Source organism: Cebidichthys violaceus, unplaced genomic scaffold, assembly GCF_023349555.1.
Source record: "Cebidichthys violaceus isolate CVI_PGR_0920_01 unplaced genomic scaffold, fCebVio1.0.p SCAF_104, whole genome shotgun sequence".
Taxonomy (NCBI): domain Eukaryota; kingdom Metazoa; phylum Chordata; class Actinopteri; order Perciformes; family Stichaeidae; genus Cebidichthys; species Cebidichthys violaceus.
The window spans coordinates 187,818-210,705 of NW_027176268.1; the positions used below are offsets into that span (position 1 = coordinate 187,818).

Below are 22,888 nucleotides of genomic sequence, written 5' to 3' on the forward strand. Positions count from 1 at the left end.
CACAGGAAAAACAATCATAAGATAGAGATACATTACTTTATGAGGGACGCTAAACTGAATAAAAAGGTCAAATACTGAATACAACCTTCTTCATTAATTCAAACAATCACTTCTTGACTTGACTTCATTCTGCAAAATAGTCGTTTTTTTAACAATTGTGAACTCAGCCACCGCTACTTTTGTTAGATTCCATCTTAAATGTGTCTAACCAAAGCTCTTTGATCTGCAGCAAATTGGAGAACTTGAAGGCACGGCCTCTTTGTTTGCTTTTTTTATGAACCTATTATTTTTGTCCGTGGGAAAAATACTTCAAGAGACGGCCACTGATTAAAAGTTTTGCAGCTGACTAAAATACACTTGGGGAATTCATTGGCTAATAAATAAGTTATAGGCATGTGTATGGGCCAAATAGGGTCTAATTTGATAGAATTATTTTTCTTACAAGGGCAGGTGCTTTGACCTCAGCTCTGATGCTCTCATGGAAATAGAGCACCTTCTAGTGGACAAAATGAGGCAGCACTGCTGTACACATCAATCTCAAACAACAGCAAGATATTGACACCCACAGGTGTTCTCAGTGTGCAAGTTAGGTGACAACTTTGTGGGGAAAGGGATCTCTAAGTTTGGAGCACGGGCAGTTTATTTGAATAGGTGTTGGTCCATGATTTATGCATTGATACAGTACGTGTCATCTCAGCCACTCCTTGAGTGTGTCCTGTCAGAGAAACAAACAGGATCTGAATATTAGGCATCACATGACAAATATCAACAGCACTGGGTGAGGGCAACACTGTTTGCTTTCATCTGCTTTGTCTCCTCCATATGATGAAGGCCCATTTCCACCACTTATTAAAAACTAAATTCATCATGCCAAGTGTGTAAGACTAGGTATGTCACTATTAGGAGAACAGATCACTATTACAATCATATTACTGTATATATTTATAAGATATCAAGTTATATTTATCAGATCTTTGAGCATTCAAAAGTGGTTTGTTGTTATTGTCACTCAAAGAGTATTTGGATGAACCTTCGTTGTTATATGGCCTCACAGGCGTCTTCATCCTTGAGATTGGAAACAGCAATACAACATATTATATATTTCTTACATGGTCCATTATTCTAAGTAAAGTAAATATATCGATTTACCCCAAACTGTAACACTTAACTCCCCCCCCCCCAATTTGAATTAGATATAAACATTTAATAGATTTTATATTTTATTTAGTTTTTTATTTATTATTTCATTGTAAAATCCATTGATTTTACTTTTTGTTAAATACAATAATATTGATTTTAGCTGCCTTATGAGACTAACTGAAACTATTGTCAATTAATTCTGCTAATATATACATACCCATAAACTGTGACGAGATATTTGCAGATTTACCATAGATAATATTATCTGTAAGTGTAACCCTCTACTGGAAAATGTGTTATAATTTCGTAAAAGGTTTAACACAATATATGCAAATTAGTAATTTCTGGTCACATTATCATACTATTTTTTTAGTTTTTTAAAGTTTGATATTCATAAATTAGGGGAATGAGAAGCAGCAAATATTTGACAAGCATCTGTGATATTTGATGTTCTTCTGTGATTAAGTCCACTGGTGACCCCTGACATGTTTTATGGAACTTTATTGTTTTCCATTTTTAAAAAGTAGCTGTTTATATAAAAGTATTACTGTTTACTTGTATGATTGTATTGTTAACTGTTTTTTGTATGTGTTATCTCAGTTTACAACTACTTTATAGTTTGTTATGAACCGTTTGTAAATTGTTGCCTTCAAACGCTGAACGTGGAGGAAGTTTGCTTTTAGTCACGTGTTCCTGCTGAGGAATTTTGACCCACCACAAGCACCGTATCTCCTCCGTCACATGACCACCAGCGTTTCCTGTTACTATTGTATTACACTTCCATGTTTTTCGTCTCAAAACAGCGACCCGTAATGTGAACCACAGCGGCGGACGTCGTCACTAGTCGTGTGAGTTGTGTCGCACATAAGATATAAGTTAGTTTCACGTCCCGTCGCGTAGGCGCCGACCCGGAGAGGTGGTGGTGGGGGGTCTGGGGTGGTGGTGGTGGTGGTGGTGGGGTCAAACATGGCCAACTGTGTGGCTTTCCAGAGCAAGTTAACCTCGATCATGGAGGTGCTGGCGAAGGCTGCCGTGGTGGAGATCAGCAAACTGTGGGAGGACGGCTTCGCCCTCGTGCAGCTCGAGCTCCGGCGGAGAGAGAGCGAGATCGAAGCCCTGAACAGAAAGTTGGTGTTGATGGAGAACGAGCGGCTGACGAGTCTGTCTCCACCATCTTCCTCCAAGAGAGAGCTGCTCACCGGTGACGGTAAGCATGTGACCCCTGACCTTTGTTGGGAAAACACATGACGCACTTACACACAAAATGAGTGTAAAAATGTCACTCAGTGTCCCAGAGCTCAGGGTGACGCCTTCATATTACTTGTTTTATCCGATCAACAGTCCAGAACACAAAGATATTCTCTTCACTCTTACGTATGATTAAGAAAAGCAGCACAATCCTCACACTCTGAAGACTGAAATCATAGAATTATTGGTATATTCGCTTGAAAAATGATGACTCAACTGTCAAAGTAGTTGCCACTACAGCAAAAAAACAACAACATGTAGAGCGCTATTGGCCTTTTAACTCAAAAAGAAACTTGGAGGCCACTTTCTGAATGCTTCTAAATAACATTTTAGCAGAAAATGGTTCAGCGACAATTTAGATAATTAATCAAGAAAAAGTTCAATAAAAATGCTCAATATCTGTTTATTTTCCACTTTCAGATGTGAGGATTTGCCGTTTTTTTTTGAGATTTATGTCTTTGTAAACTGAATAGCTTTGGGTTTTGGACCGGTAGTCGGACAAAACAAGTCATTTAAACGTCACGTCATGACTAAATGAGTTACCTATTCAGTGGAAGAATAATTGATAGAATAATCAATAATGAAAATGATTGTGAGTTGCAGCCCTGCTAATATCCTTTTAGGTCAATCTGTGTTGGTAAGAAGCCATTTTACACCAGTTAAACTTGTTCCACGTCGCCTTGAAAGCTTTGAAATCTATATAAAAGCACATGCATCCTAACAACTGGCTCTCAATGCATGTATCAAACGTGCACCTGCTCTGTCGTTTCAGGGCCGGTTATAGATTCCGTCCAGACGCTGTCGTGCGACCAGAGCGTCAGAGAGAAGGCGGACGCGTCAGCGAATCACAGAACGCCGCCTCCGTCACAGACGGAGGAGAAACAATGCGAGCAGCTCAAGTCGGATGTCTGCGAAAGCGACGTCAGGGACGACGACGAAGACCCGATAGTGAAGCTAGAGGACGAGGACGACGTCCAGATCGTGGAGCAGATCGTGGATTCCGTGGATCTCTTGGACTCGGTGGATCACGGCGCCGCCGCCGCCGCCGCCGACGGAGCGGGTCACCAGGAGATGGAAGTGGACCTCCAGCCTGCCGAGGAAGAGCAAGAGAGCCAGCATTGGTCGTCGGTTTCGGTGGGAGACAGCGACACTGCCGACGACTCGGACTGCTTCTTTGAACCGAAGCAGCAGTCACAAAACCTGGACTCGGAAATCCTGCTCATTCAGAACGCGTTGGACATTTTTGACAATTCAGCAGAGACGGCGTACTCGGACGGCTTTGTGAGGGACAGTGGACCCGGTGCGTCGAGTAAATCAAGGGCTCCTGTGACTTTTAGCCAACCTCAGCAGCAGAGTCAGCCCACAGAAGCAATAAATCACCCAGAGAGAGGCGTGTCCATCCGATTCCTCTCAGAGAAACAACCACAAACTAAAAACACGTCCGCCTTCAACCCGGACAGCAGATTCTTCCTTCTGAACGACCCCGAGTTGCATAAAACGATAGCGAGCCGCCGCATCAAGGAGAAGTGGTTCATCTGCCCGTTCTGCGGCAAAAGCTTCGACCGCGTCAGCCACCTGGAGATTCACCAGCGGATTCACACGGGCGAGAAGCCGTACACGTGCGACACGTGCGGCAAGTGTTTCTCTCAGAGGAGCAACCTTCGCACTCACCAGAGGACTCACAAAGAGGCGCTTTCCCAAAATGATTCAGTAGCTTTTGAGGCGTGAGGGGTAAAAAAAAAAAAAAAAAAAAAAAAAAAAAGCTAGAAATATCAGTGTGTCTAGATGAACTAACAAATTCTCCTTTTCTATTTTGATATTACTGAAAAGTAGCCGACTGATTTTACTGTGCACTTCTTTTCTTTCTTGTTTTTGAGATGAATTCAATCTTTATAACTTAGCTTGGAGTGTAAGGACTAACTTTGGTATTAAGTACAGTCTGTAAAGCTGGCAGCCGGTTTACAACAAACACATGTAGGGACATCCAGCCACGGTGGCACGGCTGAATGTTGACGTCTACAGCTTACACATGAGGACATGAGTAACCTCTGTGTGTGAGATGACTGTAGAGCCTCTGACGTCCCTCATCATCACCGTTTTGCCATCCTTTGTCCGTTATCAGGCTCACGGTGAATATCGAGCAAAGGTGGTCGATTTAAAAAAAAAAAAAAATGAACAGAAATTATGAAAAAGACAACCGCAGCGCTTAGAGGGTGAGACTGAACTCGCACCAGTCTATTGCTTCATAACAGTCGCCGCTGCACGGTGACCTGAATTGTGTGTCGTCTTTGTAACACTGCTGAAATGTCAAGTTTGGTCACATGTACATTTCATTTAATGTAAAATTGTGAAACTTAGGCAATATCTCACAGTTTAAGTAAAGACTGCATTTTTAAAGCGCCTTGCTACTTTTCGACTCACTCAAAAGCACTTAACACTACATGCCGACATTCTCACACACACACACACACACACACACACACATCAGGATCTAATCTAATCCTCATTCACTCATTGCACAGCCTTGCCCAAGGACACTTCGACATGTGGACCGGAGGAGCCGGGGTTCGAACCGTCGATTTACAGGTTGACCCGCTCTATCTAAGGCTAACAGATGGGAAAGGAAGCGCTCATCTCAGCACTTTAAGAATTTCAACCTTGCATGCTGGGAGATGTAGGTCTCCTCCTGTCGTCCATGCCTGGTTCACTTCCTCCCCAAATGTTCCCTTTGAGTGGTGGAGCGGCATCCTAAAAGGAAAAGTTTGCCATTTTGGGAAATATGCCTTTTTCTCTTTCTTTGAAAAAGTTAGATGAGAAGATTGATACCACCCATTTCAGCCAGCAGCTGATTAGCTTAGCTTAGCACAAAGACTGGAAACTGAGGGAAACAGCTAGCCTGGCTCTCTGGAATCCGCCTACAAGCACCTTCAACGCTCACCAGTTAACAGTTATATGTCGACTGGACATAAAACAACTCATGAAAAGAAAGGGAAAAAGCATATTTCACAAAATGTCGCTGTAATCGTTTAATACAGAGGTTTTCTGAGATTACGCAACCATCCTGTCACACACAGAGACCAGCCACCCTGTGAAAATCCAGTTCTACTGGTATCCACTATTATTTCCTTCATTGCCAAGCAAATCTAATACTATTAGTGCAGCAGCTGTGATCAGTGATGCCCTTTATCCTCACATGTATGAGGCGAATCAAGCTTAATTATCCCAGGTTATAATAAAGAACAATGACTTTGTATGCTGTACCTTTTATGAATAAACATTTCAATATTTACATGGCAGTTTTCTTTTTATAGTTCCATAGAAAAACACTGAATTAATATAAACAATTCTCACACACACACACACACACACACACACACACACACACACACACACACACACACACACACACACACACACACACACACACACACACACACACACACACACACACACACACACACACACACACACACACACACACACACACACACACACACACACACACACCTGCTTTACAGTTCATCTTCTGCATGTTCGGTCCAGTCTGTTACACTGATGTGGTTTACACCTGGTCATGGAGACCAGTTTGCTTTGTGTATCCATGAACATCCACCAGTTTACTTTGTCCCCTTTTTTACATTTTTAAAGTTGCTGTCTGTTCAATGACAAAATCATAAACATATACATACAAAAATGCACACTTTTACTTCTTATCCACAGGTACATCCAAGTGGAAAATATCAAAATATTATAATACAGTTTACTGTGTCCTTGTCCTTATGATCCTCTCTGAATGTCTTTGATGTAAACAAGGCGCCCGATGGTGTTTGTCAGGATTAATTGGGACTCTGCCTTTATCAGTTTAAGATGATAGATAACAGAGTAAACATTATGTAACAGGAACCTTCATTCCTTGCATGTTCAAGGAGTGAAAGATCTTTCATTCACACTCCAAGGTTGTTTGTGAAAGACAGAACTCGACGGCCTGCTACTGCAGTTCCCCATCGGCTAAATGATCGGGATCAAAAGCGTCCCAAAAACGGGACACCCTGCCATCTCTGGTTCATGTCTGGCTGGGGACTATAGCTGCATGACAGTCACCATCTGACCTTCCTGCTGTCTGTCTAATAAAGGCATAAAATGCCCCAAAAATGAATTCATAGGCTGAGAATAAAAAAAAATAGGGACAAAAACTCACAATCCAGATGCAAGAAGTAACAGTTTGGATCGTCCTTGAGGTCAATCACCCCCTGCAGTCAATTTGTACTAAACAAACATCCCGTTGAAAACGAATGACATCGGTTTCAATGCAGGCAGGCGTTTCTCTCCCCTCATGTTCTGGAGGAGAGTTGGGGGTCTAGATGATCTGTCCTCGGGGGTGCAGCAGGATGGCGTTGGAGTGCGGCCTGGGCCTGAGGACCCCGTTGCTGTAGTAGAAGTGATTGGTGAGCGCCTCCGAGAGCTGGTAGGAGCCGTCGTCCGTGTCGTCCACGTGTTCCTCGGCCACCGGCTGGGTGGGAGCCCAGTCCTCTCCACGCTGCGGGGGGTCTGCCTCTCTGACGTGGCCCAGGTCCGGCTCTCTGGGCCCGACGCCTTCGTCCTGCTGGGCCTTCAGGGGAACCAGGGAAGAGGGCAGACCTGAGTCCTGGTATGAACGGCATAGAAACACATTACTGTCTGTCTCTCTCTAGCGCTGGATGTAGATACGTTTACACCTAGTTTACTTTTTACAGATTAAAAGTGGGAAAATCATAAAGTCCTTATTTGGTGTGAAAGGTTCACTGATCTGATATAAAATGGGCTTAAACACTTGCTCCAAAAATCCTTATAAGGTGTTGTGTTCACTTTGGTTCAACAAGACATCCTCCAACTTTACAATTCATTTTGAAACAGCCTATGAGACACAGTATGTCTGCTGGTGTTTGTTCAAAGTTGTTCCGTCTCCATGACAGTGTGTCTGTGTCTGCAGTACATAAAACACGATACCGTATGACACATTCCAAAACAAAACTAAATGCGTTTCAACCTATTCTCTGGGATGCCGACACATACCAGTGACATGTTGCTGCTCTTCAGGTAGGACTCCACCCTCCTCCTGCGCTCCTCCTTCTCTCTGTCCATCTCTGCTCCTCTCAGGCTCTCCCTGCCGTCGTGCCAGACGACGGGGCGTCCCAGTTCGTCCACCTCCACCCCTGCTGGAGGCCCCCACTTCCCGCTCAGAGTGGAGACGGGTCGTTCCTGCGGGGCGGGGAGGTGACACAAACAGTCACAACACTGATAATACAGCAACTGTAATTATTTGTGTTACGTTTATTTAACGATCAGATTTTTTATTTGCAATCACGTACAACAGAGGAGATACCACATCTTCACTTTTCAGAAGCTGGAATCAAATAAGTCTCCCAGTGAGGAACTCACCAGAGACATCTGGCTGTTTTTCATTCGGCTGTCTACTCTGAGCAGAGCGTAATCTTCAGGCTGGAATAAAGAGAGAAAGTTAGCGAACATGAAAGCAAAAAGATAAATAAACGGAATCCCCCAGAATGAGATGTTAACGCACAGTGTGTTCATGGACACTTGTTATTATTTGTTTGAAGCTGCAGCAGCCTGCAATCATCAGCCTCCACAAAGCAGACATGGCTGCTGTCTTGGCAGCGGCTCCACCACAAACTACGCTCGGGCGGGTCGGGTGTGTCCACCTGGTTCCTCTGAACCCTGCAGGTTATTGTTCTCAGTGTGTGTGTGTGTGTGTGTGTGTGTGTGTGTGTGTGTGTGTGTGTGTGTGTGTGTGTGTGTGTGTGTGTGTGTGTGTGTGTGTGTGTGTACCTGCACTCTGGGGTCTGTGCTGACAGAGTTCAGTCTCCTGAAGGAGTTTTGTCTGGAGAAGCTTTGAATTTCCTCCCTGAGAAAAAATGTAAAATGTATGTTTAAATAGCGTGTAAACAGTTTTAAATAGTAGTTAGCTGTCCAGCTGTCATCAGGGTACGGGGAATAAATATTCCAGTTTGTCACCACATGTTTTTTTTAAGAGAATGTGGACCAGCTCACGTTTTTTCGCAGAGCTCCCTCTCGAGCTTTTTGTTTTTGTGTCGATGGTGGCGGTTGACCAGCAGGACGACGAGGACCAGGATCAGGACCAAAGCTCCGGCTGAAGCACCAATAATGATCAGCAGCAGGTTGTCGATGGGGCCCTTCTGTGGAGTCTCTGGGAGAAAGACGAGGACGGGAAGACACCCGATGAATAACACTCACGCAAACACAGTCACACCGCAACAAAACCACAGTGACAATTAGTCAAACGGCATCAGTTCATGCTGCATGTCCATCACAAGGGGGCAGCAAACTTGCACAATTAAGGAGAATTACTCAGAATTTAGTTTTTGTTTAAAACTCAACTTGTCTTATGATTCATTCTAAGCATCGGTCCTCTCATTTCTACACCAACAAAGCATACAATAGCAGGATAGTTCCTCATTTCAGTCCTGTGTGATGCTAAACACTAACAAAGCTGAAATGCACTCACTTTTTACCGTCAACATATACTCTGTTTTTCCTACTCCCACGTCGTTCCTGGCCACACACTCGTAGAGCCCGGTGTCATTCATGCGGAGGGCCCGTCCAAACACCAGTTTCCCTCCAACCACAGTCACACTATCTGGCACCGCTCCTCCTTTCCTGTGGATGAGCGGAAGACGGTGTCACCATTAATTGGCATGATGTTCACGATGTGAACCCGTCGATAAACCGCACAGAAACATGCGACTCACTGCTCCAAACAATAGCTGTGACTCATTTTGGTGACCAATGTGAACCGACCGGCATTCCAGTTCAAAATATAATCCTGTTGCGTCAGAGGAGGAATCTCTAATGACGCCTGAATTAACACACAGCGGATATGAAATGCAGCGACCGGTTTGCTTCACAAGTGTTTCGGCTAAAATAAAAACGCATCACAGGATCGGGTTCACCGCAGAGTATAACCGGCCCAATTCCCTCGCACCTGAACCAAAACCTGCTGGGCTTACAACTGGCGCCCATTGATCTGAACAGACCAAATAAATACAGGTTTGGGGGATTTAAGCAAGTTCAGCGAGTACACAGTGCAGCTGAAGACATCACATAATGGAGAGCCAGTTTCTGATCAGGTCCACTGAGAGGGGTCATGTTGCCCTTGGTTTCACTGTGCTGCTATTTAACTGCCGCTTCACCCCCCGAAACAGAGGCAAGCTCAGATTTCTTTTCTCAAAAACCCCACCTAGCCTTTCTAACCAACCTTTTATAAAAGAGTCACAGGAGCAGATTGCATCTGACACAGAGTAGATGGTTGAAAATGATACAGAGAAAGTGAGCAAAACCACCGTCAGCAGCCAAAAAGATTCTAATCTGTTTTGTTGATCTTTGTGAGAGAATTATCACAATACCAGCGCAACGAGATTCAGTAGCTGTATTTTGTTACCGTTGGTCAGAGCCACGCTAGCAGACTTTATGCTAAGCTACGCTAAATGGCTGCAGGTTTAGATCTTCTCATCTAACTCTCCATAGTTAAGTAAATAAGATAAAATGTTCTTTATTTCTTCAAAAGGTTCTCTATATGGTATTCAGAGCACTAAAGGTACACTGTGTAGCATTTAGGGGGATCTATGGGAAGAAACGGGAATATACTGTCAATAAGTACGTTTTATTTAGTGTATAATCACCTGAAAATAAGTATTGTTGTGTTATAGTTACCCTAGAACGTTTATATCTACATACAGAGCGGGTCCTCTCCACAGAGCAAGCCCCCCCATGTTTCTACAGTAGCCCGGAATGGACAAACCAAACACCGTTAGTGCCTTTAGCACCGTTAGCTGCAAGCCAGCGGAGTTATGTGGATCCTTTATACGGATAACTTCCGTTATGTGGAAGTTATCCGTTTCCCAATCAAATCCTGTTCTGAATTTCGTATTGAGCTCCTTTTAACTAAAATTGAAAAGAAGCTTCTTCGCTGGGTTTCAACAACGCTCGTCCACACAGTGTGATCTTGTAATGATGAACGCGCCGAAGGGTCTGTGAGGTTGAAGAACCTTAATCCGCAATAATCTTAATATTTCAAGATTGCCTCACGGCTAAAATATGTTCCACTCGGCACACAACATTTGATCATTGTGTGCTCAGTCGTAGCTGTAATGGCTGGTACGGTCTCTCTAATTTAAGCACAGACCCTGTGTTTTACCAGGCATTAGGGTGATATTTAAAGCATGGCACTATGATTAAGTGCTTAGCATGTGTCTCCTGCTCTTCCTTGTGTCGCTTACTCCCTCTCTCGTGTGAAAATATCTCCCTCAATCTTCTTCTGACTTCAAATTGCGCAACACGACACCACAGCTTTTATTCTGTGGTGAAATGAGCCAGGAGAGAAAGACGCCCTCTTTTACATTCAAAGCACACTTCCTCGTTGTTCACAGGTGTGTAGTCTGTGTCTGTGTGTCTGTGTCTGTGTCTGTGTGTGTGTGTGTGTGTGTGTGTGTGTGTGTGTGTGATAGCAGTGGCTTATATATGTTGTGAGACACATTCCAGTGCCATGTAAAGAGCAATTTAGCAGTCCAAATAGCATCCCAGGGGGCTGAATTAACATGTAATTGACAGATTCCTGCTGGCAGCCAGACAGCGGTAAACAGTTCATGTGTATGAGCAGCAGACAGACTGATGACGGTACCATGTCCAGGTGATGTTCTGAGGTTTGGGGTATCCTCCGCTGCCGCAGACCAGCTCAGCTTTCTCCAAACCCACGAACCAGTCCCCGGTACCAGCGGAGATGGTGGCATCTGGGGGGTCTAAAACAGGAAAAAAAACAAAAAAAAAAAACTTTGATTGTTAAGGATTTGTATCAGCAGAGAGGGCCATGAATGTGTGAGGCTGTTTTGTGTCTTTAATTATCCAAAGAAGAAGTTGAATCAGCACTTCTCTACGTTCTCACACCGATTAAGTCTGCAGGGGTGGGACAGAAGCAATTGTTTTGCAAGTCACAAATAAGTCTGAAGAGCCGGCAATGAAGTCAAGTCAAAGTACACTAAACTCTGGGTTTTTAGTCGTTATGCACCAACATTTAATACCATTTTAAGAATAAGTCAGTGTATTCAATTTACAGAATGAATCAAGTGTGTTCGGGTACAGGATGTCATTCCAGTGACACAATTACTCTCATATGTCATTTCTGAGTCGAGTGTCTTTGCATCTGTATGTGACGCCTGTCTGCTGGTCTGCACTGCTCCTCCTGCTGCTGAGGCAATGCTCTGTACAGTACTGCACATCTGTCGTCAGGATAATCTAAAGTCGATTGCTGCGCGATTATTCAGCGGTGGAAGAAGTATTCATAACCTTTACTTATGCAAACGTGCGTATAAGTGACAATTCTGCATTAAAAGCTTTACTTGAAGGAGACATATTAAGCTCATTTCCAGGTTACTTGTCTTTTTCGTTTCGACTATGTTTACATGCTTTAATGTTAAAATGTTTTATTTTCCTCATACCGTCTGTCTGAAACGTCACATTTTAGCGAATTTCAACGGAATTGTGTTGCTCGGCAGTTCCTGTCATCTGATGTCATTCACATACAACGCAAACTGGAAATAAACGGTGACACATTTAGAATGTTAACGTTTAAAACTGGTGTAATTATTGTACAGATAACATCACAGCCGTGATATTTATATAGCAGAAAGAAAATATCACTCTTAAATCTCACTTTTTATAATATGGAACCTTTACGAAAAAATATGCTAGTATTATCAGCTAAATTAATTTAAAGTACGAAGAGTAAAAGTACTCATTGTGCAGTAACATGTTCCCTCAACATCAGCTTTTTACTATTATGATTCTGGATTAATATTACTGCTGCATTAACGTGTATGCTGCATTTTACTGGTGTAGATGTTTAAGGTTTATAAGCTGTAGGCTAGTTTAATCTACAGCAATGCATCATATTCTATAAGATCATCACATGATTGTAGCGCTGCTGTCCTGTGACGACCACGACTCTCTAAAAAAACAAAACAGCATTTTCCAGCAGTTTACTTAACTTAAGAAGTAAGAGAATTTTTGACGATAATTTATAAATTGTGTTGTATAAAAGGGAAATACTGAAGTAGAAGTATGTGATGGGCTTGTACTTTACTTAAGTACAGTACTTGAGTGAATGAACTTAGTTATATTCCCCCACTGCAATTATTTTGATAAAGTAAAATTTAATCTTTGGGAGCTTGGGGAGAACATCAAGTTCTTGGGGAGAACATCAAGTCATTCCAAGTCAAAAGGCTAAAGTACAAGTGGAGTAACAAGTCATTTATGTTCAAGTTAAGTTGTAACTGTTGTTAGATTTTTGTCGAGTCAAGTCTAAAGTCATCAGAGTCGTGACTGGAGTCCTCTGGACGACCTTGGGCTGTCGCGTTACACTGGACAAAGAGCCATTGTTGCGTAGAGAAGGAACTGAAGTGAAGGGTGACAGTGGAGGACGAAGCATTACTCATACACTTTCCCAGCAACCTGCCAATATTGTCTAATGTTTAGCCGACTGCCAGCCATTTATTTTCCCCCCAATAGGAAGGTTAAGCTATACAAATATCTCCTGCAGGGCAGCCAAAGGGGGAAAAGGCCACAGTGGGTTAAATGAGGCATCAGCAGGAGGAGCTAAAGAAGGTTGAACTGAACATACAATATGCAACAGTGTCCTAATTGTAAACTCCTTATTCTGAGCAGATGTAAACTGTGTCACACTGACACAATTAGAAATACTTTAATCTGCTGCAAAAAAAACAGTATACTGTAAAGATTAGTATACAAAATACCTTGTGTACAGTTACTCTGTATGGATTTGAAACATGGCAAAGCTGACTAAGTTATTTAATAATAAAAGAAGGTTTCCTAGTCGACCATTCACCAAGCTCCAGGTTAGCTCATCTTCAACTCTAATTAAGTCATGAAGTCATGAACGATAACATCAGTCATTAAATATCCTTCCATGCTTTGAGGGGAATATGCCTTTTACACTGCAGACATTGTAGCTAATAATAATAATATTAATAATAATAATGATTGATTTATAACGACCACATTTCATTAAGGTGTTCCCGTTCCACGGCTCTGGTATCTTACCGACACACCTAAATGACACAAAACGATCATGAATCTATCAAAGAGTCACAAACAGAGCCTGAGCTTCTAGATACCACAGACATTATCAGCAGATCTCTGCAATAAAAGAAGTCAGTGTACTCAAATAGGTCAGTATGCAAATTAAAAAAAAGCTAATTTTTTTTTTTGACAATGCAGTTTGTCCCAGGAAATAGAGGAACTGGTCACAGCTGCATAAAAAGACATTTACAAGTTACAAACATTAAAACTGTGGATGGTGGCGAAGCAGTTCAGAGAAGTATTACATCTTTACTTTCTCTAAGTCGAATTGACTTGGACATTCCGAAGACACAGTTTGATCGATCTACGGGTGTACTGTAGTTTCCTGTTAGTACAAAATGTGCTGCTGTATTCACGAATAAGCAGTACACTATGATATTAGTACACACTGTATACAGTTGGTACAGCGTGGAACTATATTCTCTGATGTTTAACTCAACCAGTGAGATTATTTCTGCACTTAGACAAGCTCTACCTTTGAGAAAATATTAAATTCTGTTTAAAACCTACAATCTGCTTTTGGTCTATTTTGGCCTAAAAACACATCATCATCATCATCATCATCATCATCATCATCAGCTGTACTCACACTGGACCACCAGGCGGTTGGAGATCCTGCGCGGCTGCGCCAGGCCGGGATGCCACACCAGGCAGTCCAGCTTTTTCCCGTTCATGCCGCGCAAAGGATGCAGGGAGTAGTAGCTGGACACGGACCCGCCCTCTTTGGTGCGGTTCTGGGACTGGCCCGGCAGCTCGGTGTCCCAGGAGAGGCGGGGAGGCGGGCGGCCCACGGCTCGACAGGAGGCGGCCACGCGGAACGACTGGCCCTCCACCAGGAGCACAGGGTCCAAGTTGGAGATGGGTAAAACTGAGAGGGGGGGGGGGGACAGTTTAGAGGAATCCAAAATGAGTTTGAGCTTCACTTTTCATAGACACTTTTCAGGGTGAAGAAGTGGAAGTCATTTTAAGATTATTTAATTTAACTTTTGAGCAGAAAAACACATCAGACAGAAATTATTATTATTTCTTGATATGTTAAGAAACATTAATTTAAGTATAAATGATATTATATATTTGGTTTTATTAAAAAAAAAAAAAAAAAAAGTCTTTTTTTTTTAACAGATAAATCAATTTACTTACTAACTTTTTTGTTTAATTGTGTACTTTATGTATCTAACAGAAAATATTTTCGATGTTGTGTATAATTGTACTGTAGGCTATTATATGAACTGGGTTGCGTGTACAGATTTTATATCGTCTTGCTTTTATAGACACTACGTTCTGTGTTTTACTTGTAAAAACACAATAATTATTATTGTAAATGTAGTATTAGTATTAACAATGATGTGGTAAACCACTTGCGTAAAGTACATGCCCTACAATTACTGCATTAAGAGTTAATTAATACTTTCTAAAGCCTGCTCAAGGTAAATTTGTCTTCACCTAAAATTACCTAAAGTGGCTGTAATTAGATCCATTGAAACCAGGACGTCACTGAATGTTTGACTAGTGATCGTCATTGTGGGACAAGTTTGAGCAACAAGCACTTCAAGATCTTGTCGCTGAGAGATTCAGATAAGAACGTCGTTATTAAAAAAAAAAAAAAAGACCTTAAATACATCCTGGAACACAGAGGAGACCATAATCAAGAAAACTAGGTGTCACCAGGATCTTCTCAGGAGGAATGAAATAGAGACGGTGAGCAACAGTGAAACAACAATATGTAAAGAATCCTCCAGGATATGAACTAAATCAAGTCCATCTTAATTGTGCAAGAAGACAAAAGCCATGTGCGTAAATGTCACCAGGGATATTCTCATATAGACACATTTCTGTTGTATTGCTCTCCGTCACCAACTGGTTTAACACGGTTGTGATTCACACCCAGCTCATGGCAGCGTTGGCTGTTGTAAACACCTGGTAAATCTTTCCATTGGCGTTCGGGTTATTAACGTAGAAGACTAAACGGGTAGTTAGCATTAGCAGAAATATCCATCGGGGATTAACGCACAAAGGAAAGGGCACCACCTGTAGAGACACCAACCGTGTAAACAGAAACTCTACAATACATGACATCACGGTGTGTGTGATTGACGGGTGATATGTGGGAAGAAACTCTCCTACTATCCCGCTCTTCTTATGGATTCAACATTCTATGGTTTCATGTTTTACGGTTTAAGGAGTCGAGGGAATTGGATGCTGGAGGTTGTCAGTTACTAGCGAGTGTATTTCTGTAGGTTTGTCTGATCTGTGGCGTGTTGGGACACGTTTACAACTGAGCTGTCACCACTGATGACTCGGTGCAACAAGAGAAAGTCATTTAGAACAGATAGCAGCGCTGCAGGTTTTACTAGGAGGAGGATCCATTGAAAAAAAAAAACAGCATCCCCACAGCTGCTATTACGGCTACCACTGAAATCAGGACACAATGCAAGTGCCTCAGTAAGTGATGAAGGAGGACATCCAAATTATTGTCAGTTGATTGACAATTTGTTTAAGTTTAAGTTGTTTCCAATGGAAACCTACTTGTTTTGAGACGTTTAATGTAGAATGAACTGTTTTATTGATACTAGTCGTTTAGTAATCCACCTTATTAATATTATTATTATTATTATCTCCACCAGGAGATAATGAGATCGGTTGTGTGCGTGTGTGAGTGAGCGGGTGCACGAGTGCATCTCAGTGTCCGTCCACAGCTAATCTCCCACACTGCTGCACCAAACAGCATAATATTTTGGGGGCTCATGCATGGCTGCACGCTAAAGGAGCCCTCGTCGTTGCAATGACTCACACGTTCTCAAAACACCTTGTATCGCCCGTTTGATGCGACCGGTCCACACACAGCTGACTGTATCGCCGCCACGCAGTCGCTGCTCTGCGGGACAGAAACACTGCTATTTCATGCCTTTCATGCCATCTAATACATAGATTAATATGAAAGCGTAAATGTTGTGCGAGACGTGCGAGTGAAAAACACATCCGATACACAGTCTAGTCTAGACGAGGGGTTAGCCAATTGTGGGGTTGCGTTCATTCCATCAAACATTACAGCAGTGGGCATTGCAGACACACCTGGCGGGCCGAGTGGACCTTTCTGGTTTATTTCATGATTTAGTGAAGCACTGGTGTGATTTCAAGCTTTAGATATGCCGTCAGTGTTTGTGGCCACGTTGACAAAACCTGCTGAAAATCCTCTGGTTGGCTTTTTCTTCGACAAAGACGATTACGGTTTAAATATCATTACAGCAGCTCTGATAGGATTAGGAAAGTGTGGGAGCGCCGAAAAGAAAGAGAGAGAGAGAGAGAGAGAAAGTACGGGGATGACTCTTACTCCAGACGGTGAGCGTGATGTGCCTCTCAAAGTTTCCGTTGGGGAAGGTGGAGATGTGGCAGGTGTAGCTGCCGTCGTCCGACTCATCTGTGCTGGGGATGAGCAGAGCCGAGTTCACCGTGGGGCTCCCGCTCTCAAACCTCACCCGGCCGGAGTAACGCCCGAACTCTGACAGGCAAAACAAAGACTTCAGCTCAGGCCAGATTACATGTTCATCATCCGTTAAAACAAAGTTTAAACAGACAAAAAAAGAATGAAGAAATATGGGAACAATACAAATGCTTCGTCAAAACTGTTGGACGAACTCCAGGAAATGACAATAGATTCATAGACACTTATCCAAAGACGTCACAACCTCAGCTTACAGACACATAACCCAGGTATAAAACGTAACCAACTCAACTTATTTTTTTTTATTGTGGGCCATATCCAGAAAAATATCACAGACCAAACAATAGAGAATACGTAGTTTTACTTAGTAGTCATTTTAAACTGTAAAACAGTGCAAGGCCTAAGTGCCCACTTCAAATTGTATGATTTTATGTGTAAATATGAATATGAGTCGTGTAAAAACAGGCTGAAATTGCTAAATATTGGTTTGCATTCATGGCCAACTTAAAAGATTACGATAGAATTGTAAATGTGAGGAATAAATCTGTAAATCTGTCAGTCTAACATTAAGATGTAACAAACAGAACAGGCAGAAATTGGTAAACATTATGTGCCAATAGCTTAAGACAGAGATAATGTCACAATATTTAGTCCAAATCTAGAGTTTAAACTAGGATGTGCAACGTTAATACAGATGGATTTATTAGAAATATGCTGAAACCATATTCTGGTTTATTTAGCCGTAGTTTTGTCACCTCTAAACTAAACCGTCTCCTGGTAGGATCTCATTTCAGACCATTTCCAGATTCTTAAAGTCTTTCATCAGAGCTATGAACCGACAGAATAAAAAAGTTCAACCTAGTTGCAATAAACTGGAATGACATTTGGTTTTGACGCTTATTGCTTATCAGTTATTGCATGACCTTTGAACTTAGTGCCCTTTCAGTCTTAATCATACTATTTGAATGAGAGGAGGGGCAGATTCATTGGAATATTGCTCAACGTTTTGTTGGGGAAATACACCGAAATTGTACAAAAAGTAGCTCAAATTATAACAACACTCTGAAAACGAATATTACCCACCAAAGTAAGTCAAAAGTTTAGATTGTATATTGTAAGCCTGGACGTGTGGTGAAACAGGTCTGCTGTATATACACTCGTGTACACTCTGACCGCAGCAGCCAACGATGCGAATGATAGTGTGTCACTGTTGAGAAGGATTAACTTTACGTGGCTACAGCACTGAGAAGCATCAAATCCTAAAAAACTATAAAAAACTGAAAGTTAAACACTCAAACTCTGAAATAAAATGTTTGATACAGAAAACAATAGAAACAAATACTCTTTATCTAAAAGTTTGTATTCCTGCTTAATTACACTTCCCTTCCCACCTGGAGGGGATTTATACCTCTACCTTCTGACCAACCAGTTTTCAGCCATTAGCAGCAGACATTTTGACTTGTCATAGCAGGAAGAAGCAGGTGGAACTAATAATAATAATAATAATAATAATAATAAAGATGGCTCTGTTCCAGCAAGCATTCACAACACCACGCAAGGCCCTGAAACAGGAACAACTACATTAAGCGTGTTTTCCTCCTGCAACAAATCAAAATATCTGCTCTCTATGAGCTTATGAAAGATGACAAACAGCTGATTAAGACAAGTGTCAATTTCCTATAAAAATCCTTAATAACTATACAATTTGGATGGTAAGCATAATTTAAGGTAATTCTTTACATTTGCTTTTTATTGTAACTTAGGTTCTCACTAATATCGCTGCACTTTTTTGAAACATTTTAAACATTTTACTACTGAAGGAGTGCACTTGATAGTCATATATTAGAAATTGGAAAGCTATGGTTAATCTGCACGGAAAGAACAGACATTTTGAAGTGATTCACGTTCTATTTACACACAGAACATTTTAAACAAGATGCTTTTTACTTTACTCAAGTATCTTTGTAGGAGTACCTTTGCCAAAGGAAGTAACAGTACTATTTCAGCAGCAGAACTTTGTATTATTGATTTGGTTGTTGTAATTGCAATTCCTAAACTAAAGCCAGATGAGGACAGATCCTGTCAGTGTCCACACAGTAACTGAGGACACAAACTGCTCTACCAAACAGTCTGGGGACAGAACTCTCTCCACCGTTAACCCCGTCACTGCAGCTCACCCGTGTGGCCGTCCATGAAGTGGGCCGTGATGATCTGGTCCTTGCTGCCGTCGGGGAGCTCCTTGTACCAGGAGACCTGCACCACCTTCTCCCCTTTCTCCACCTGGTAGTGACAGGGCAGCCTGGTCTCGCTCTCGGCGAAGGAGCGCAGGGAGGTGACGGGCTGAGGAGGCTCCACAAAGTCCGCCTGCACACACACCGCTGAGGAGAGAGAGGGTGTCATCAGATTAAGGTGAGGGAGTGGGAGACATTTCACGTATTCATCATGAAAAACAGTCTATTCATTTTCTAAACACCGCATCGCAGGAGGCCTTGACGTCATCCCACGATGCATTGGCCGAGAGGCGAGGAATACCCCAGACAGGTAAACACATTCACACCTGCGGGCCGACACCGGTTCACCTAACCTGCTCGTCTGTCGGCGTGCAGACACAAAGAATAATGCAAAGTCTCCAAAGAAGGCGCAGGGACGGTTTGAACACAGGACCTTGGTGCTGCGGGGCGACGGTGGAAACAGCTTGAACAATGGCGCTTTCATGTGTCTTTAATCTTTCTTCAAAAGAAGTGAACAGACTCTGAACGGAGCTACTGGAGAGTCTTTGTCATGGGACGGTTTAGATTAATTATTCTGTTTTTTGTTTAGACGTTTCAGAAGTCTACTGTTTATTTTTAAGATTATGAAAAACATGAGAGTTGTCTGATCACCTGACTCTTATTCCAACTCCTCTTATTGATAAAACTCATTTATTTTGTATTACCCACCGAATATCTGATAAGATATTACTTATCAGTTGTATTCATTATTATTTATGGATGTAATTGCCTCAAGAATTTAAGATCTGACCTTTCCTAGTTGCAGCCTGTGGCTTAAGTAGAAAGATTTCAGATTGTGAATTTGATGCCTGACAAAAGTCCATGACCAAAACGTTGCCTCTTTAATAAATGCAGCGCAGGAATTCAACTTTTTCCTCACAGGAGACTCCGAAAGAATATCCACGATTAACCCAGCTTCAGTACGGTGGCCATGGAGTCTCACATGAGTGACGCGTTGTACTATCAAAGCCGTCGTCATCGGTGACGACTGATGACTAAGATTGACTGTACTTTAATCACACCTGGTTAGAAGTCTCCGTCTGAGCGTGGGACAGAAACACAACCATGAGGGAGAAGGGTGTGAGAGAGCAATGCTTCTACAACTCAAACAAGGGGAAAGCCAAACATTCGCCCTTTGATTTCTGGGGGTGAACACAGAACACACTTTTCTTTTCTTTTTTTTTGTTGTAGTTACTGATTCATGAGCTCAATTAATGATTACACCACAGCCAGTATGGGACAGAGACGTCTCCCACGGATAAGATCCCACACAGCCGGACACACGGACAAAAAGGAGGGGGGAACTGGTCTCTTCACACAGAAAGTTTAAATTTGGCCAACAAAGAACTGCAGTGTGGGCGACCTAGTTGTGGAGTGGAGAGAGAAAAAGGACAAGAGTTGTAAGAGAGCAACAGAAGAAGAACACCTTGATCATTTATGCCATTCAAAAAAGGGAAAGAGACACATAAGACTGACTTTAGAGGAAGGCAACGAGAAATGGAGATCGAGAGTCAATAGAGATAAACAACACACTGAAAGACGGAGTCAAACACACACTCAGAGTAGACAAACACAGGTTCACTGGAGTCACAAGGCTGCCATACAAGCTTTTCCTGTTCACTCTGCACAACAGTAACTTCGTCACACCTTTGGCTGCAGGATTAAAGAGAAAAAAAAACAACAACAGTCTAATAGGTGCATTTGCTCTTTAAATCGGAGTAGTAGTAAATTAAACCGCGGCCAAAGACGGAAAACAAGAGCAGTCGTGCAGCGACAGAATTAGTCAGGAGAAAAAAAAAAAAAACCAGGAGGACGCACGTTGGGCAATGAGATGTGATTCACGTTTACCGAAAGTAAAAATGTGACCGAGCAGCATTCTGTCATGCTGCTTCTTTCCCCACACCTGCCGGGACAAAACTGTTTGTGAGCGATTGTTGAACATTTCGTTCCTAAAGCGTAGGCGTTAATCTGCTGCTTTAACAGACTCCACTTCTTCTGTGAAGACGTTCCACCAGATGATCCTGAGCCCGGCTGCAGGGATTTGCTCCTCACTAGGTGGCCGAGTGAGGAGTTGGCCGGATAAGGTTCGGATCACAGCCGACGTCTCCAATTCTCAAAGGGCGTTTGTGCCGAGGAGGTCACAGGGCTCAGAGCAGGCCTGTGAAGTTCTTACACACCAAATTGGGTGAAACCAATTCCTGATGGACCTGGCCTTTGTGCACACAAGTTGAAACATGAGAGGGCCTCACCAAAACTGCTGCCACAAGGTTGGAAGCACTGTACTGTGTAAAAAAAAAAAAAAAAAAAAATGGAACTACCTAGATCATGAAAACGGTCTAAAACTAAAGTAAAAGAGGAAAGTTTGTCTGTAGCCAAAGAGTCTTTACTGAATTAATGAAACATCCTCATTCATGTTTGGTCATCTATCTTCAGAACAATGAAAAAACACCACAACAAGAGACAGAAGATCAGAGGTGTCCACATGCTTTTGGTGATATGGTGTCACCAGAGACAATATTCAGACAGTAACCATGACTACAGACTCATAATATATAGATATTATATGATTTCCTTTTTTTAAAGCACACACGTGTGTCTACAGCCTCACTCCAGGTGCTTATTGGAATATGAAAGTGTTATTGTGTTAACATAAAAATAAATGTAAGTTACCATGAAGCACCATGAGTTAGTATTTATTTACATGATTCTCCTTTTCGTTCTCCTGTAAAGCAGTTTGTAACTTCCAAGAACATTATAGTGAAATCTTATAGAGAATCAATGACTTTATAGAAAATTGGGAAACACAATGAGGTTAGTGTTTAATGTATAGTTAGCTTGAGACATAATGCAACTCTTTTTTTGGAATATTACAGTAACTTTTTGGATTTAAGATAATAGGCAACACATATATTTTGACATTTTTGTCATTTCTGGACAAACACAGCTTAGAAAAAACAGCAATGAAAGTGGATATTAAAGCACAGACAGGGCAGGTTGTGTAAAACGGTGAATGGTAATGCAAATGAATGTAACAGAAAACTCACCAACTAGTAAAAGCAGCGCCAGACATTTTGCCCTTTGCCCCTTCAACTCCATCTTTAGTCCCAAAATGAAAAGCTGGTGTGACTCGCCTTCCTGTCGGAGCTGTTAACACGGTGGTGATCAGGCTCTCATGGTCGGCATCTGCTTTAAGATCGCACAGGAAGAACAGCAGCACGCACGGCGAGGAGCCCGCAGCAGGGAGGCAGGTGCAACAGGTGTTCCCTCTTCAAATCACACATATGACGCTTACGAAATACAAAACCCTCCACGCGTCGTCCTCTGGTTGAATGTTGTTTAAAGTTGTTAACTGCATATAACCTTAATTTCCTGTGCGAAGTCCTCTGCAGAGCCTGTACCGTGAACTCAGCAGACACAGTACAAGTACACACATGAAGGTAGACACTTGAGATGATATTTGATCCAACGCAGAAAAGAAAAATAAAGCGTGTTAACCAAACAGAAACCTGCTTGATTGTCACGCACAGGGAAGAAGCACCTACAACACAGGTTTGAGCCCAGACACCTGTCTGCGTCAGGCCTCGCCCACCGCTCCAGCTGGACACGCACATTTGGTGCT

The 22,888-nt window shown here is 42.3% G+C and overlaps 2 protein-coding genes and 1 long non-coding RNA gene across 4 annotated transcripts; 2 read left to right on the forward strand and 1 right to left on the reverse strand.

Annotated features, from left to right (window-relative positions):
- Window positions 1-1,894: 1,894 nt before the first annotated feature.
- Window positions 1,895-5,466, forward strand: LOC137888092 (zinc finger and SCAN domain-containing protein 32). The gene is made up of 2 exons (XM_068731395.1): window positions 1,895-2,347; window positions 3,161-5,466. Exons 1-2 carry the CDS (start codon window positions 2,107-2,109, stop codon window positions 4,114-4,116), a joined length of 1,197 nt encoding a protein of 398 aa, XP_068587496.1. The 5' UTR covers window positions 1,895-2,106; the 3' UTR covers window positions 4,117-5,466.
- Window positions 5,467-5,788: 322 nt separating this feature from the next.
- nectin4b (nectin cell adhesion molecule 4b) lies at window positions 5,789-22,819 on the reverse strand. Of its 2 annotated transcripts, none has more exons than XM_068731372.1 (11): window positions 22,314-22,819; window positions 19,177-19,377; window positions 16,889-17,056; window positions 14,147-14,425; window positions 11,084-11,201; window positions 8,912-9,063; window positions 8,437-8,593; window positions 8,215-8,290; window positions 7,807-7,866; window positions 7,441-7,626; window positions 5,789-6,997 (listed from the first exon to the last, which is right to left on the reverse strand). In XM_068731372.1, exons 1-11 carry the CDS (start codon window positions 22,363-22,365, stop codon window positions 6,746-6,748), a joined length of 1,701 nt encoding a protein of 566 aa, XP_068587473.1. In that variant the 5' UTR covers window positions 22,366-22,819; the 3' UTR covers window positions 5,789-6,745. The 2 variants fall into 2 exon arrangements, with proteins under 2 accessions (XP_068587473.1, XP_068587465.1); XM_068731364.1 differs by having other exon boundaries at window positions 5,789-7,033.
- LOC137888099 (uncharacterized) lies at window positions 19,320-21,867 on the forward strand. Its single transcript, XR_011105113.1, has 3 exons — window positions 19,320-19,408; window positions 19,483-19,540; window positions 21,253-21,867. It is a non-coding gene; the product is annotated as an uncharacterized lncRNA (long non-coding RNA).
- Window positions 22,820-22,888: the final 69 nt, after the last annotated feature.

What these genes read in the sequence shown, in the direction of transcription:
- LOC137888092 (XM_068731395.1), top strand. Translation starts at nt 2,107, where the DNA reads ATGGCCAACTGTGTGGCTTTCCAGAGCAAGTTAACCTCGATCATGGAG. An exon ending in AGAGCTGCTCACCGGTGACG is followed by an intron (nt 2,348 to 3,160) that starts GTAAGCATGTGA and finishes CTGTCGTTTCAG; the next exon opens with GGCCGGTTATAGATTCCGTC.
- nectin4b (XM_068731364.1), bottom strand. Translation starts at nt 22,365, where the DNA reads ATGGAGTTGAAGGGGCAAAGGGCAAAATGTCTGGCGCTGCTTTTACTA. An exon ending in AGGGAGCTCTGCGAAAAAAC is followed by an intron (nt 8,291 to 8,436) that starts GTGAGCTGGTCC and finishes ATTTTTTCTCAG; the next exon opens with GGAGGAAATTCAAAGCTTCT. An exon ending in AAAACAGCCAGATGTCTCTG is followed by an intron (nt 7,627 to 7,806) that starts GTGAGTTCCTCA and finishes CCCGCCCCGCAG; the next exon opens with GAACGACCCGTCTCCACTCT.